The sequence below is a fragment of the Myiozetetes cayanensis genome, unplaced genomic scaffold (assembly GCF_022539395.1).
Source record: "Myiozetetes cayanensis isolate MyiCay16 unplaced genomic scaffold, myiCay2020 scf9, whole genome shotgun sequence".
Classification (NCBI taxonomy): domain Eukaryota; kingdom Metazoa; phylum Chordata; class Aves; order Passeriformes; family Tyrannidae; genus Myiozetetes; species Myiozetetes cayanensis.
This window is the reverse complement of record NW_026088185.1, coordinates 17,632,690-17,650,649: the sequence shown is the minus strand read 5'-3', so window position 1 is coordinate 17,650,649 and position 17,960 is coordinate 17,632,690. Positions and strand designations below refer to the sequence as shown.

At 40.8% G+C, this 17,960-nt stretch overlaps 1 protein-coding gene across 3 annotated transcripts in view; it reads left to right on the top strand.

Moving 5' to 3' along the window:
- Positions 1-5,605: 5,605 nt before the first annotated feature.
- RAPGEF4 (Rap guanine nucleotide exchange factor 4) overlaps positions 5,606-17,960 on the top strand; it is a 150,680-nt gene continuing 138,325 nt past the window's right edge. For 2 of the 3 annotated variants that reach the window (XM_050340183.1, XM_050340182.1), the window contains exons 1-2: positions 5,606-5,767; positions 17,583-17,725. In XM_050340183.1, coding sequence (XP_050196140.1) covers positions 5,703-5,767; positions 17,583-17,725 — 208 coding nt within the window. In that variant the 5' untranslated portion in view covers positions 5,606-5,702. The remainder of the gene's footprint in view (positions 5,768-17,582; positions 17,726-17,960) is intronic. The other variant, XM_050340184.1, reaches the window with a different exon arrangement.

Genomic DNA, 17,960 nt, shown 5'->3' with positions numbered 1-17,960 from the left:
GCCCAGATTTCAGGTGTGCAAATCAAATGACCATCTGTTCAAAATGTGACTCCACAGAAAGGCTTTGATATTGGTCTTCAAACAGAAAAATGTTTATAGCACTGCTGTGCAGCATGCTGCTAAACCTGTGCCAAGTAATAATACAAAGGGGATTGCTCTGCCTCGTGTTTTCCTAATGAGAAATGTAACATGGACTCATGGCATTTCATGCTATGAATTTGAGAGTATTTTATTTCAAGGAATATAGACTTAATACTTATCGTGTTGGCTCTTACTATGATATGGACAATGCTTTTGGTTTACTTCATTAGGAAGAACAATGTCATATAAGGATGGGCAAACCGACGCAGAACACAACGCTATATACAGTGAACAATCCTTTACTGTTCAGAAAACCTTCATAACTTGTAAGGCCTACATAAATTGGACAGATGCTATAAGTCCAGTTAACTCTTTGCTTTCAAGAATTTAGGAAACAGTTCTGTCCTGCTGAAAAAAGGAGCCAACTACCAACTAATTTTAAAGAGACTAGAATCTAAACTTTATCAATTCATATAAATATCAACTCAGCCGTATTTTCTCTGCCTTGCACCTGTGCTTATGCTACACCTTCTATATAGAACACTGTTTTCTTTCCAGTATATCTGTTTCTTGCTTGGCTGTCCATGTTTATCTCACTTGTATTTGTTTTGTTCTTGGCAACTCTGAGACCTTCTCGTGAGAATATCCTGGTAGAACTATCATAAGAAGTGTGGTGGGCTTCCTGAATTATGGGGGAAATGGCTTGTGGTGCAGTGGAATTTCTGAAGAAGGTGCTTGGAAGGGAACTGGAGAGTTGTCCTGAATCAGTGAGGAGAACAAGGAGAAAGAAAAAGAAAGAACATGGAATGATGCAGGAAGATAATGTGGAAAGGAAGTCCCTACTTGTTCTAAAACCCCCTTTACTATATCATTGTACCTTGGGTTTAAGGATTAGCATTGGAAAGGAGAATCCGTATGTTGCTTGTAGGCTTTACAGGAGAGTTTTATTAATACATGCATTGGTTTAAAGTTTGTATGTCATCACATCTTTTGCAGCTCCCCCAGCATACAAATCCCAAAAGAACTCACATGCAGGTTTCTCTGTCTTTATTCCACTATATCCTGATTACTCCTTTGAAGTCCGTAGGTGCTGTGTGTGTACGACTGATAATACACTTTGGTTCCTACAACTCTAACCACACTGAATGTGGCACTGCTGTATTCTAAACAGGGATCACAGTTCTGTCAGTCTCAATCTTGCTTCCAAAACTCCTGAGTGATACATGAATTTAAACTATTGTTTGAGGTAGAATTTATGTGCTCATTCTGAACTTAAACTATTTAAATTGGCTTCCACATGACAATACAAAACATGCTTTAAATCAGCTTAAGTGACAAAATTGAGTTTCTCTGGAGAAAGGAAATCTTAAATGTTTTGAAGCTTGTGGAGCTGGCCTTATTTTACCTTGTGTCCCAGTTGTATTTTAGGGACAAAGGATGTATTCAATGCCTCGTGCTATCAATTATATTCAGTACAGTCAGCTTGGATTAGAAGAGTCCTGAGGCTGAGCACCACTTCCATAGACATAGGAATCAGGGGAGTTCACTGGTGGCTGGAAACCAGCTGTTTCCCCCAGGTGTTCTCTTGAACATAAATGGTCAAAACTGAGGACTGAGCTTCTGGAGTTTTTTTGTTTTAAAATCACTTTATGATGCTAATTGGTAGGTTATAGATTCTGTGACCACTAATGTGTCACTATATCATAACTAATTTTTTTAGTATGGGCTACCATACATAGCATCCAAAACTGCCATAGAAAATAAGGCAATCCCTACTGCCCTTTAACATTATTATTATTGCAGTTACCTGAAACCTCTTAAAGTTTTTGGTATAATTAGTGGTATAAAGAGGTTTCCACAGCAGCCCACCTTTGTATCCTGTTACTGCGTAATCATAATAAACATATTTAGTAATTTTTTCAAGCTCTAACAACTATGATTTAGCCTTTTGGTTCAAGAATTCAACATGATTTGCCTTATGTCCCATAATGCAAATAACAATTTGGACCCTACACATTTGAACTCTTAGTCTTACAAGCATGAGAAAACTTGAGATCTGGCTGATTTCTGGTTTTCTGTGGTTTAAGGGCTTCTGCATGGCTCTGTCACTCCTTCATAAACTGGGCAAAGTTAAAAGGCCAGTTGATCTTTCACATACCTCTGCTGAAAATTATCCATTTCCCAGCAGCAATCTTCTTTGAAAGCAGCTGCCATTTTAAATTTTGGCTGCATAATCAAATCTCACAAATCAGATTCTAAAACGTCCCAATAGCCTTCTGTTCAACTGGGAGAAATTAAATGAGAATCATTACTATGGAGTTTCACAAATGCTGATAAAAAGCTTTTGTTTCTGAGACAGGGATTTTCCAACCACCAGTCATTTTAATGACGCATAGTCCTGCATATTTTCTCAGGTGAAACTTCATAAAAGGTGTAATAGAAGACATGTGTAGATACAAGTGAGACTGAGCACAAGTGAATTTTTGTCCATTAACAATTACTGGGTCTCAAATATCTTTTTGGGTCACCTTTTTTTCATGCAAGTGTATAGCTTACAAGAGTAATGAAGAACGGACACTGTGAGGCACCAAGAGGAGGTATGGAGTATAAACTAATGAAGTGTGTTTCAGCATTTTCCTTCTAGCATATGCTCCCCCAAGTGAATGGGCACTTGACCGCATTAACATAAGGCAAATACTCTAAAATTATGTTACCTAGGCTTGTTATGGTTTGAATTCCTAAGAGTCACAGGATAATCTGCATTTGATTTGACTTGTCATGTGAGATATATAACGTTTATTTGGCACCTTTTATCTCAAGAGAACATGCACTGACCTGGGGTCCAGGATTTCTGACTTCAGTAGTCAGGAGCTTCTGACATTTCTGTGCAGTTTGGAGACCCTTTGATCGACAAAGGCTGATATCTGTACCCATCAATTATTTATTCACTGCTTCTCTGAGAAGTTTCTCTGAGAAGTTTCACCCTTGTCTTAATCAGATAGCTACATGATTACTCATAATACAGAGACGATTCTGGCTGTCTTGCTCTAATTGCTCTCTAACTGGGACACTTCTGAATGAAGTATAGATGTACCCAGGATTCCTAGTTCCCACCAGCGTTTCCTACTCTGAGCCTGTCTAGTTTACACAATCCACGAAGTGTTAAACTCTCTTTTAATGCTTACTCCACAAACAGGTACCTCTCTGAGTGATGTCTGCCCACAGCCACGCACCTGAGCCACATCCGCTTCGTGCCCACAGGCCTTGCACTCCCTGGAGTCAAAAGCACTGGTAACTGCAGAGGGCTGTCCCAGGGCAGGCAGGCTGCTCGGTCACGGGTGGGTCCATGAGCACGGACACAGGTTCTTCAGAGGCCCCCTCCCGGTAAAGCATTCCCAAGGGATATTCCCGCCCAGCCTTCCACCCGCTTCCCAGGGCGCTGACGGGGCCGGCGCCCCCGCCGCGGCCTCGCCCGCCCCCTGGCGGCCGGGGCGGTGCGTGCGGGCGCCCTGTGCGGGCCCTGCCCGGTGCGGGCCCTGCCCGGTGCGGGCCCTGCCCGGTGCGGGCCCTGCCCGGTGCGGGCCCTGCCCGGTGCGGGCCCCGCCCGGTGCGGGCCCCGCCCGGTGCGGGCCCTGCCCGGTGCGGGCCCCGCCGCTCCTGCCCGCCCGGCAGCCCGTGAGGAAAGGCGAGGCATTCAGCCAGGACGTACTTCTGGGATCCTTCTCCGGCCAATTAAGTGGAAAGTGCATCTTCTGCAGCCTAAACTGGGCTGAGGGGAGAACGGGCGGTAAGGGCTGCCTTGTGTGATGGCTCTGGAAGGAAAACTGTGATTATGTGGAATAACGCGATGAATGTTTTATAATGGTACAAAATTAGTGAGCTTTATTGATTCGTCTGTAATGTACATACTGTGTTATAAATCGTTAATTTGATTGAGAATTTTAGAGTTTCTTACCTTTTAAGCTCTTTTTCTATTGGCTGTCAAACACTTGCATATTGATGAATGAATAGCATTGATTTTCCTCAAGTAGATTGACTGCTTAGATGCAAAAAATTCTCTTTTTTTTTTCCTCCATGGACTATAGCAAAGGAAGAGCTGCAGCTTTGATCTCACTGACTGCCAGCCTCTTCTATTCCTCTGGCATGCACTTTAATTTTTTTTTGAGGCAAAATGAAAGAATTGCCTTTTTTGGCATTCTCCTCTGCTATACCAATTTCTTAGCTGTATCCGTTTAGCACAGAAGTGATTTTTAGATACATTTCCTTAGATTTTACATCATACTGTTCAGTATCCCAATGTTAACATTTATTTCTGCTAAAGTGCTAAAGAAGCTGTGGCAGCAATGCAGCCAATTAAAGGCAGATGTGAAATGTGAAGTAGCACATGTATGTAAGAAAATTACACTTGGTACAGCCAAAGAAATTTCAACAGAGAGCAGAGAAGATAGCTCATGGAGAACTGTGAAAGGCACTGGCAGATGCTCACCATCTGAATTAATCATTTGTCCCCCACTCTGTAGAGCAGAGAGGAGTTATGAGCCTGAAGGAAGGCGCAGTTTGAGTTTTACTTTGCTATCATCCACATGAAACCTGTAACGTCCTGCTGATATTTGTACAGCTTCCTACCCTTCTCCCACGGTACTCAAGGCAAGTTGTGTTGACTGTAAACAGAAGCTTATGGTCATACATTGATTACTTGGGAAGTTATTATCTAGATTCTGAAATATTTTATTGGAAATATTTCATTTAGAAATTTGCAAAACAAGGAGACCTGCTGCTCTGCATTCCTTCCTCTGTTCATCAGTCCTTAAATCATACATTAGCATCATCAAAACCCCTGCACTTTGCAGGCCACACTATGACAACAGAAGGGTGTGGGTAGTTTTCATTGTACACTAGACTCACCTTTTTCATGCTCTGTGTTGGGTTCTTCCAAGTGGTGAATCCTATTCACAGGCTACACTGCCCAGCTCGTTTTTCACCTACAATAAACGAGAGGCCTTAGGACACAGTTTCATGGGCAATGACAGTTTGGATAGAAGGTTGGAGGAAGGCTTCAGGAAAAATCCTGGAATGTGGACTGCACCTTCCTTTCACTCACCATGTGTGCTACTGGGGGGACAGACACACAGGGACCTGGAGTGCTGCTAAAATACTCCTGAGCTGACTAATTTAATTAAAAAGCTTGTATTTTCCCCCCCATTCCAAACCCAGTCAAGGACATCTCTGGTGAAGCAAGGGCAGGGACCAGTGAGCCGGGCTCAAGTGTGCGCACTGGGGAGCTGGCGAAAGCCGGCGGGGGGACGACAACACCTCTCAGGAGGGGAGTGACTTCTTTCCGCCCCCTCCCCGGGCCGCTCCCTGCCAGCTGCGGGGGCGCAGGGCCGGGGGAGGCTCGGCGGCTCCGGTGGCAGCGCGGGCGGGAGGGCGGCGGGCGGACCCGCACCCGCACCCACACCCGCACCGCGGCTGCGGCGGGGCCTGGGCGAGCCCATCGCGCCGTGCGCGGAGGGAGGGAGCGAGCGAGGGAGGGAGGGAGGACGGACGGACGGACCGACCGGCGGGCGAGCGGGGGGAGCCGCCAGGCAGCCGGGTGCGCGGCGACCTGAGCCCTGTCCAACATGGTCGCCGCTCACACCTCCCATTCCGCGTCCTCCGGCGAGTGGATCGCGTGCCTGGATAAAAGGTATCGGGATCCTCACGGGAGCGGCCGCGGAGGGATGCTGCGTGTATGTGTACATATGTCTGTGTCCGTGTGTGTGTGAATGCGTGTGCGTATGCGTGCTGACACCCCCTCCCCGCTACCCATCAGATCCTGCCTTACATAAGGAGAGTGCAGGTGGGAAGCAAAACGCCCGCAGGAAGCTAGGGCGGCCGGGCGGGGTGAGGGCTGGAAGTGCTCCGGGCAGCGGAGGGGACGGGCAGTGCCCGCTGGGATCGCTGCTCCCCGCCGGGAAAATGCTGCACGTGGTGGAGGAGGGGGAGCTCCGGGGTGCGGAGAGGGCCTGGGGCCGTCGGGCGGGGACCTTGCCGGCCATGGCAGTCCCGCCGCATTCAGCCCCAGTCCTTCCCCCGCCCCGGCCGCTGCCGCCCGCACCTCCCCTCCCCTCAGCGCTCCGGCCCCGCCTCGCCTCCCCTCAGCACACCGCCCCCGCCTCGCCTCAGCCGCTTCGCAGCCCCCGCCCCGCCGCCTTGCAGGGCGGCCGGCAGAGGAGGGACCCTCTCGGTGGGGACGACCACTTCTTTTGGCTGCGGCGTCCGGGTGGCCTGCGGCTGTCCCCCGGCACCGCGTGGGTGAGAGCCACAGATGGGCTGACGTGTGCTCAGAGCTGGTGTACGCGCTGCTAAAAATACTGGCAAATTCATTTTTTTTTTTTAATTTAAAATTCTTTGGAGTGCTTTCCCTTGGGTCCTGAAGCCAAAAGTGTCGCAGCGTCGAGTTGAGTGGTTTGAGCGCCCTTTAGCTCTATTCCTACCTTCACCAATTCCTGGATTACTTCAGAAGTCATTTGGTTTCTGAACGCTCACTGGGTCTCCTGTAGTCTAGGAAAATCATTAACAAAAATTTAGACCATAAATACACCATGCGATTCAAACAAAGCTTATGTGGTGTATGGTACTTTACTGAGCATCACGAGATGGTACCATTTGGGGCTCTGTTGTGAAGAGAAGCTTTTGTACACATAGAAGGAACCTTCTTCTCTTATTTTCTTTCAGTTCCAGGTAACCTCCTAGTTTTGCAGAGCTGCACCTCTAATTAGGTGCTCCTTAACAGTCGAAGCAACAAACTGTAACAAATTAATGAAACTCTTGGTCTAGACCCTACCATAGCTATTGATTCCCTCTCTGTAATGTGTCTTAAGAGAAGATAAACCTTTTAGAGGTTAAATAGTGTGTATAAATGATGAAAGTACTCTAAATGTACAAGCAGAACTGTTGATGGTAATCTAGCCATATAGAAACCAAATAGAGGCAGAGAGCCTGATCGTCTGTAAGCTGACATTGAGCGGATGTGAAGAAGGAGAGGATGAGCCCCAGTTTAGATAGGTGATCCTATCATTTCTGGTTTTGTAAATGCAATACATGATGAGGTCTAAATTGTAAACTAAAATTCAGGTGTTCACGTCTGATGACGTGCATAGCCTTGGCGAGTGGATGATGTGTTTAGGAAATGTGTGAGGCATTAAATTTATAAATCTTGTCTGCCATTATTTTGTATGGGAATTGAGATGCTGACCATTTCTGCAATGGGAATTTCATTAGAGCTATTAAGATAAACCTTTTCTTCACTTTTTGATATTTGGAGTAAACTAGTGGCACCGATTTGTTGAGTGGAAAGAATCAGTTCCAACTGCTTTTGAGAATTATGCCTTATCCTTTCCCAGAAGGCAGTCTGTATGTAGGACAAATCCATAACATGAGAGATTGTAGGTTTTTTTCCTGGTCTCTGCAATGCTCTGCTTCGTGATCATGGGAAGTACACTTAACACATTTTATTCTGTTCTTCCATCTAAAAAAACAGAGTTAAAGCCATGTGGAAAAAAGTACTATAGGAATGCAAGTGCTATTAGATAAAACATGTTTGATTAATTTACACATTTCTATTTCTAGAGTATTTATTTTGTATAGATAATGTATCAGTGTACATCACGTAGCATTTTCTATCCTAGGTGTGAGTTCTGTAAATACAAGATCACTTACTGGGTCAATTCTCTGTAGGATACCATTTTTTTTATTAAATAATAAATATAGTTTTAGTATGTGTTCATTAATGAATATATTTTCAGCAGGAAGACAGTTCTAAAACTGGTATGCTTTAGAATTTTAGGTGAGCCTCAGCAAAGACAATTAAAAAATGGCCTGTAATATGGATTATCCAATATAATTATTTGAAAAACAGAATGGAAATGGAAATAGCAAAATACATCATGTACAGAAATTATATATTTTGTATATGTTATTCATGTTGTTCCCCAGGTCATATGTCAAACTGGAACTACTGGAACTACTAAGATCTAGAATAAGAGCACTATAAAAATGAAGAACTGCCAAAATATTCCAGGAAAAATGTTATTGATGTGTAGGGTGCTGTGGGCTGGGAATACCAGTGCTTCAGGCATGCAGCTTCCAAGTGTGGTTACTAGCCACAAAAGCCAAAGATCAGTACTTAAAAATCAAATACACAGGACAGTATTTATAGATGAAGTTACAAGCACAAAGGAAAGGAGAAACAGGAACAGAAAAGTTCAGAACACTGTTCTCTCTCAAGAATATTTTATTTTTGCAGGAGAGAGAGGGGATCAGTGGTGAGCAACTGTACATCCTGGTTATACCTGGAGATGTAAATAATTTTTCTGTTAAGGAAACCACTCCTTTTATATTTGATGTAAAAAGTTGCCTTACCTCTGATTTCTTAGGGAGCAGAAACATCCCTATCATCTTAGCACTTTTCTGTATATCTGATCTACACATAATTAGAAAAAGGTTGCTGATTTATGCAAGTGTGTATTGTTAGCTTAAGAAGTATGTCTTCTCTATTCTCATGGTTTCTTTCACACCAAAAACCATCTAATCAGACTGAATGGTAGACAAAGTATTTTTTACATAACTCTTATTTCTCTAAAGCTGATCATATTTATGAATTCAGTTAATTGTTTTAATTGGACTCAGATGCAAACTTTTTAATGATATACAGCATTCACAACAGCCAGAGATCCCAGGATTTCATACCTGCCTATAGCATCTTGTGTTTTTCTCTGAATTAAATGTAACCCTAAGTGCCTTTGCAGACTGGAGAAGCAGATCACACAGCAAAGCATGTAACTTCTCGTAGCCTGTTGTGCTAAGAGTGTCGTGATCTTTGCCTAGTGATTTATAAATTATTTAAATAGGAATGGGCTTTTTGAGGACATGTTGTGCATCCTAGGCTTTTATACCCTTGTTATCCTTGTAGACTTGTGTAATTTATGTCTAACCAAACTGAAGTAATGTATACTGGATAGTATCTCAAATCTGTACTTTAAGGCAAGCTCCCATAGATCTGAATATAAGTTCAGACTAAAGCTGTGTAACACCAACATATTTGAATCAGGTTTTGTTTTTGTAGTTTATTGTAACATGTATTGGAGATGCAAGTTCCTTGTATTTGCTGAGTAGTTAGAAAGGGAACCCTGGTGAGTATACAGGGCTGTAGGCTATGGTATGTAAGCTGGAATGAAGAACTGGCATTCTGAAAGAATTGCTGTAAAATAAGTACAGAAAACGCTTGCCATCTTCTATAACTTATAATTAATGTCAAAGGTAATGGGACATAGATTTATAATCAGACAATATTATGAGTATTTTAGAGTTGCTTTATGATGATCTTTTATTTTATAGTATATTTTTATATGATTGATAAAACATACACTGACTTCTATATAAATTTCTCCCTTGCTTTTTATATGTGACAAATCCATAGAACTATCACCATCTTCATGTAGTTTGGCTTTGAACAAAATCATGGACATACACTGCAGTTCCTGTTGGTCTGTGTGTTTTGGTGTTTTCTCTCTGTAGGATGTGACTAAGCTGGTATATGCTTGGATCGAGTCCGTGTGGGGATATATCAGCAGAAGGCACTGCAGTGGATATGTAATCTTGGAGATAGAGCCATATAGACATAGCCCAAGTGCTTTCCAGCAATCATCTGAAGGTGCAGTCTTCTGAGAGTGATGAATAATAACAAATTTATCTTTCCACATCATGCAGTTAATTTTCTATTCCAGTGCAAAGGTGCAGTCTTTGATGAATAATAAAAGAGCTCTTTTCCTTTCCATATCTCCTTAGAGAAACCAAAATAATTGTTAATATAGCTTGCTGCAAGCTTGTAGGTCTGTGCATTTTATGGAATATATGAATTCAGATTAACTCACAGTGAGTGCAGGATTTTGAATTTTAAACAAATTCAAGCTGTTGTATTCTCTGCTCTCAGGCTTAGGCATTTCCAGTATCAGCTTCCATTTGTTACAAGTGATTGCAGTAAGCTACACACTTGTGCTATGGGTAGGTATTAAGAGGAAGAACAAGTGATTACCGTAGCATTCATGTGCATAAACGTTGTGTTGGCCCACCAGAGCAAGCCACTATGTGCACATGCCTGTTAGGACGTGGTATATTCAAATTTAATTGGTAGTCTTGCAAAGTGGGTGATTGGTGTGCTACTTGTGCAGCTGTAGGTTTTCTCTTTCATCAAGTGATACTGGAAACCTGACTAAACTCTCATTGCCTGAGATATTTCTGACATGTTAGAATTTGATCTCTAAAGTCCTATACTCTGAGCAGATTAAATTTCTTTCATAACAAAACTCCATGTTCCAGCAAAGCAATAAAAACCTACAAACTAGCTAATTGAAATCATGCCCTCAAAGTCAGGTGTTCACCAGCTATTTTTCAAATGCAAGTATTTTTGTTACCCAGTTGACGTCTGTTTTCATCTGCATCTTAAAATTTGCTGCATTTAACAAGCTTATAATTCTAGTGATACTTTCTTTGTGCTGTATTTTCTGCACTATATTTGGCATGATCATTTACTATTCTTGTTGCTTTATCAATATCCTCAGTGAATGTTTCCTGAGCTGACTTTTCATTTCATCTTTGAACTCAGCACTTGTCAAAATATATGTAAATCTGTAAAAGTTATTTCATAGTTGCTGTAAGTTTTAAGTATTCATTAGCTCTAATAATGCAGATCCTAAATGGGTAAAGGTGCATTTGTTGTGGTGAATTGGTGGATTAGTAATGTATTGAAAAGTAAGCATCAGCAATTTTGCTTGTGTTGCCTTTTTAAAAAAGTCAACTCCAGAATCATTTCTATGTATAAGAATCCTAGGGAACAATGTTTAAATAAAATTTCATTTCCTGTGTATCAGAGGAAATGAGAACAATGAGAACTGGAATCCCAAAGTGTCATAAAATGACAATCAAAAGAAAAGAATAGTAATTTGATTATTGTTTGAAAGCCTCGTGATGGAGCTTTTCCCATGACAAGGGAAAGAGGATCTGAAATGTGTGTGTTGAAAACAGATTTGGTAATATTACTGTAACAAGTGAAAAGTGCCTCTTGAAGGGAGTTAATTACCCTCTATCGCCATTGAAGTAAACCCTTATCTGGAAGCTACTTCAGATTAAAAGTAACTTCATTTATATCTAGCATTTAAGTGTCTTACTGAACGAGTAAAGTGCTTTGATAGATCACTGGAATCCCTCTCTTAAACTTTCCTTTCTCAAGGAGAAATTAAAAGTCAGAGAGCTTTACAACATTGCCTGGATGAGACAGTTGCTTCAGAATTGTCCTGCTTTCACTAAGAGAAAATGGCATATTTATACAAGTATTCTTCTGCAACCTACTGCATTGCTTTTCTGCATGTCAGGAAGGGACAGGAGTGAGTACAGTAGCACAGAGAAATGATCCGATTTAAATGTCATTCCTTGTTGCTCTCTCCTTGCTCACGTTTCACAGCTGAATATTCTTTAAAGTACTGTTAAAATTCCCTGAATGGTCCATGGTAGTGGTTACTGGTACTTTCCAGCTCATAGAGTTTGTCTTTGCATCTTCACATAGACATTTTGGTTTTAACCCAGAGATGAACTCATTTTATTTGTCTGTTATAGTGTGATAGCTGTTTTCTACAAACAGCCTCACCAGTGGAAGAAATACAGCCATCTGCTCATCCCCTGTGGCCTGTTCATTGCTGTCTGAATTCAAATGCTGCCATTTTAAAAAGTTACAAAGATCAAGGGAAGGAAATTCAGTGCTTTCATCCAGTTAGAGCAGAATTTAGGTTATAGAACACGTTATAGAAATAAACATTTTAAAATTCTAGAGGCATCTTGGCAAAGAAGGCAAAACTACATATATTCTCAAGTGTCAAACCCATTGTGAGGAAGAGCCTGAAACAAAGGACATATCGTATGGTAGCAGAGAAAGTAATAGGTTATAGTTGAATTAACTTGATAAAAGCAAAACAAAAAACCCCAACTTGTTCCTTTCTTCTAGGTTAATAAGTCTTTCATAACATACTACATAAACATTCAGATGCTTAACACAATCAAAATAGAGTCTTTTATAAAGCTACATATACTACGCATGAACAGAAATACTTTGCCCTAATTTTGTGTGTGAAGGATTGTAGCATTTATGCTGTGTCTGTATTTAAACTTTGTGCTTGAGTAGTTTGCACTTAAAAATATGAAACAGGATCATAGAATGGTTTGAGTTGGAAGGGACCTTAAAGATCATCTAGTTCCAGTGCCCTGTCATGGAGAGGAATGCCCTTTACTAGACCAGGTTGCTCAAAGCCCTATCCAACCTGGCCTTGTGGGGATGGGGCATTCTCCATCTTTCTTGTGGGCCCCTTTAGGCACTGGAAAGCTGCTCTAAGGTCCCTCTGGAGCCAGGCTTAACAAACCCAACTCTCTCAGGCTTTCCTCATTGGCGAGGTGCTCCAACCCTTTTGTCATCTTTGTGGCCTCTGCTCTCACTCCACAAGTTCACGTCTTTCTTATGTTGGGGGCTCCATAGCTGAACACAACTCTCCAGGTGGGGTCTCATGAGAGCAGAGTAGAGGGGGAGAATCACCTCCCTCAACCTGCTGCTCATGTTTGTTTTGATGCTGCCCAGGATATGGTTGGCTTTCTGGGCTGTCGGTGCACATTGCCAGGTCATGTTGAGCTTAAAATTCTTTCGAAGGTAAGTCTTCTGGCAGATTTTTTTTTTACAAGCACCTTCTACAGATAGTCACGCAGACTGTGCCAAGAAGACTGTTTTATCTCTATAAAATATGTTCCTGAAATCTTCACGTCCAAATGAGTAGGGACAAAATTTCCTTTGCAAAAGCCTTATTGGCGTAATTGACTAGAGATCTAACTGGATGTCAGTAGCATTGATGCTGTCACTTGTATATGTAGGCTGTGATGTTGTATTGAAGGAGCAGAAGGATAAGATAGATGACGTCCTATTACCACCTAATACTTACTCTGCTCTGAAGAGACAAATTAGTGGTATCAATAAAAAGCTGGATAAAGCATTCAGGGGTCAAACAAAGCAGAAAGGCTTACAGGGTAGTGAAAATAAATTACTCTTTCCTAATAATTTTATAGCCCTGCTTTGCAACACTGGAAGTGCCCTCCTCTCTGGCTACAGTGAAATGGGATGTCAGCACAGTTTGAGGTAAAATTTATTTCAAATTGGGTGGGGCAGCCTAGGGCAGGGGTGCTTCACTGGAGAGAGTAATTGATTTTCTGTGAGAAGAGTGGCCTTGCCTTAAAATGTTTCTACTCTAGCTCATATATCTACCAAACTGTTGAGAGCTGAAGAATTTCAATTAATTTAGAAGAGTTGTCCACATTTTTAGATTAATCTGTGGTTCTATTCCAGGCACTGGTCTTGAGCTTTCAGAAACAGGAGTACACTTAGGAAAAGACAGAAGCTTTAGCAGAAAATCCAGGGGTAGCTGAAGTTTCACTGAAATGCATTTTTTTAACTTTGTATGCTCATGGATATGAAGTTATAACTGCAGCATGAGCAGTGAGGGGACACTTCAGTAGCATACCATCTTCAGTGTGGCAGAACAGAACAGAACTGAAAGAAATCCTCTCCAGCACTGGTTTAGCAGAAGAGGACTAAGTTCAGTGAGATTGAACAGCAGTGGTGATTATGGACGAGTGGCTTTAGGTGCTCTGATATGGTATCTGGAAAAGTCTTTCAGAGGCTTTTGGAGCCATGTAGGAGGTGTAAGGAGATTTGCCTCGGGGTTGACTTTTGCAGCCCATCTCTCTGTTTTGGGGAATGGTTCCTTTCTGGATTAATAACACTGCCCTCTATAAGTGTGACAACAGTGAAAATAAAGCTTGAATAATTCTCTATCTGCCATCAGCAGTACTTTTCAAATTAATAGATTGAATCAGTAATGTTCTAAGGACTATAGTATAATATTAGCTGTTTAAATATTATTCCAAACTCTGCTTTACAAAAACCAAGTTTAGAGCAATTTAGTAAGATAGCTGTGATGAGAAAATAAATTCACTTTGTCCTGTCCTGATGTTGTTCCAGGCTAGGCAGCTTGTACTTCAGAATAGAAAACAAAATTTGGCATAATAAATAGATGAATTAATGTTAATTTAATGATATTGACAAGTTATAATTATGATAATTTTGTTAAAAGATGGTTTGTGGAAAGTGATCAAAGTTTGCTTGAGTTTTGTGGCAAAGCAGTTAATTGATGCCATGGTGCTTTTATCATACTCTCTCACAAAGTAATACTATGCTTTTGAAACCAGACTTGTTATAGATTATAAGAACTTAATAGAAATGAGTTTGGGTGCTCCTATTGTTACACTGCAGTCTGAAGTTTTTACACAGGCAAAATTTCGTGTGCTAGTAAGGACTAGGGGCCACATCAGCTTGGGACACCTATTGTTAATTAATTCCATGCTCCTAAATATTGAGGACATTTCCCAGGAGCTCTGAAAAAAATCCAAAGGTACTTTGTTGCCAAACATTTTCATTTTTATGGATAAGAACTCATGATCTTAACCAAACAGCTGAATCTTAAACTAGGTGTTTATCTGTGTGTGTCTCATTTGAGAGACATGAATAAGTTGTTATTCTCTTATATTATATTTCTTGCCCGTTTCCTTGCTGGTTGCTGTTTTGGTTTTGGGTTTTTATTTGTTTGTTTGTGGGGTTTTGTATTTTTATTTGTTTGGTTGTGGTTTTTTTTTGTAAAACACAGCTGGAGGACAGTGTACCTTTTCTAAGATTGATTAATGGTTAAATCATTCACTGAAAGCCTATCCCAAATTCTAGCTTTGATACTAAATGTGCTGGATTAAAATATATACCCTCCTAGTAAAAATATTTGTGGAAAATATATTTTCACACAGTGATATTAAACCCAGTATGTTTTGAAGAAAGGCTGTTGGAACAAATAGCTTGCTTAGTAGTAATGAACTACTAAGAAGCATTGTAAGGAATATAACAATTTTGGGATTATTACTAAGCATATTTCTTAATAGTTTGTGTTCCTCTTTAGAGCATCTGTGTGCCCCTCTTCAAATGCCCAGTTCACGTCCTCCAAGTGGAAGTAACTGCTGCTAACATGGAGGGCTGTAACTCAGTTGCCTGCCAAAGTAAACCACTAGGAACACTGAAGTTCAATTTGTCTTTCCAAATAGATATGGAGTTTGGTTTCCCACTCCTGATGTTTAAAACTAAAAAGCAGGGCTCAGCTACCTATGAGAAGGCTTGTCCTTCCATAATAACTCACATTTAATGGGGTCATAAAGCAGTTCCATCAGAAGAAAGGTATTCCTGCAGTTGTATGCCTGGTACAAAACACCCCTTGCCACATCAGTGGAAGTGAGCCCTGCTCTCACCTTCTTCTGAACTAAATGGAAACCATGTCCCTGGAACAACTCAGGAAAAAACGCTACACAGCCTATGAATTAAATCCCCCCAGTCTTGTCCATTCGGTAGAGTCAAAAGTGGAAGAGGTTTCTGCACCCAAGTTTCAGAAAGAGCACTGAGACAACAGTGCTGATTAACCTGATGCATGCTGTTTGCTAACCCTGTTTCCTTTTCCCCCATCTGACTACATCAAACTATTAAAACCATTAAACACTGGGATCTTGCAGTCAATTCTATGCAGATGAACTGACTGACTTGAATAGAGTCAGCTGAGAGCAGTTGTAGGAATGAAACAGTCTCAGGTTTTGTAGGAAAGGAGGATATTCTGAGAACAATCTCATTTTTTTTCCTGGTTGAGTTTTGCTGTTATTTTTGAGATTTCATAAATTAAGGGAGTTAGTGATTCAAGTGCTAGTGTAGTTTGGGTAGGAATCTTGTATAAGTGGATTTTAAATCTGTTAGCAAGCTGCACCTCCTAATCTTCTTAAAAGGATTTTGACAAGAGAGTTAATGCTTATTAGTACTTGTCAGCTAGTGCACAGTCAAAAAGAAGGAATGGGAGAAAATCTTACTTGAAATATTTCAAAAGAGAACTGTTGTAGTTGATTGTGGTTTGAAGTGGTAAGAGGATGTCACTGTGATGTACAAGCAACTGCACACACCAGAGAATTATTATTCTCATCTGTAGTTAATAAGGGTAAATTGGAGTATAAACGAGGATAGAGATTTAATCCCTCCTAGACGTAATTTAATAAGAAAGATGAGAGGCAGAGATTCAATGTGAGTAGGATCTGAATTTCTTCCCTGAGACAAAGCTTTGGATTACTCAAGTCTTTGATTTCAAAGAGGAATCTTAAAATCTTACTGGAAGGAGTGCTTACACTGTGGGTGTAGCAATAAGGTGATAAGGATGTATTTGTGAACTTATTCTTTGTTCATTGTAGCTACCTGACTTCTGTTCATTATAGGCTCATCCACTGGCTAAAAGGACATTTTTGTCAGTAAAATAAACTAGCAACTTTTGAGTGAGGGATAGGTCAAATGATCACTGACAGTTGTCTTTGTGGTACAGCTTTATACATAAATGATTTCTGCATCTGATCCAGCATGATTTCCTAGGAAAGTGCTGTGTTTCTCTGTGTGTGTGGTGGTAGGCATTTAGTTTGTTATGAACAATTCTTTCTAATGCTGTCCACCAGTGGTTGGCTTACCTGCTGATTCATAACATTTGATAATCACACTAAAAATGTATGTTATAGAGCTAATTCGCTTTAGTTTCATAAATATGTAGTAATTTTCTGAACCTGCTGAACTGCTGGTCCACATGCTTCTATGTTGGAGGGAGTTCTACAATTTTTCTTGAAATCTTAGGTTTTTAACAGATGTGGCTGTCCTAGATTTTAAATATTTTAAACATTTGAATTAAGATGTTTTACTGTTACCAAGGAAGAGTTAAGATTCTTACTTGCATATTGAACTTGTCCAACACTAAGAGACAGGAACTTTGTGAAAGGGAATATACTTATGGAAGTTGTCTTTCTTGCTTTCAAGTGAGAGGAGAAAACAGAACAGTCAAGTCAGTTTATACTCAGTAAAATGCAGAAGAGAAGCTTGAATATAGGAGTTAGTGTTTTTATCTAAAGCTTTTCATTTAGCCAGATAGAGAACTTCTGTTCTGGGCACTGATTCCATAGACCTTTTGTATGTTTGAACATCTGTTTGTTTATGTTCCTTTACAAACCTAAAACTATGTATCATTGTAAGATCTTTAGGATAAGGACTGTATCATCATATATACTTTTACAGTGACTGTTAGAGCAGAACTTTGGTGCTAAATGGGCTTCTGGACATTGTGTTGAAATTACAAGAATCATGCTCAGGTGGATAAAGGGCAGTTATTAGGATTGTTGTTAGGATGTCAAAAGGGTTCCATTATGTAGCTGTAAATGCATTTTGGTTTATATTGTAGAGTGACATTTAATGTGGATGTAAGTTCAGCAGGGAAGTTTCTCTGATAAAATGCTTGAGAATTTTGTCTTTTGTTTTCTTGCAGACCTTTGGAACGTTCTAGTGAGGATGTAGATATAATATTCACACGACTGAAAGAAGTGAAAGCTTTTGAGAAATTTCATCCAAACCTTCTCCAGCAGATATGCCTCTGTGGATATTATGAAAACCTGGAAAAAGGAATCACATGTAAGAGAGCTTCATATGTTTATATATTTTATGTAGATAAAATTGCTGTTAGGCTGTAATTGTCTTTATGAGATTGATGAAAACAGCCATGAAATGTTTACAGTCATAATCATGGGGCAAGGCAGGGCTAAAGTGCTGCTTGCTCTGCAAATGCAATGTGTGTTGAATCTACGGTAACAAGGCACACATTGGATGTAGGACTCCACCACTGTTTTGTTGAAAGATTACAAGCAGC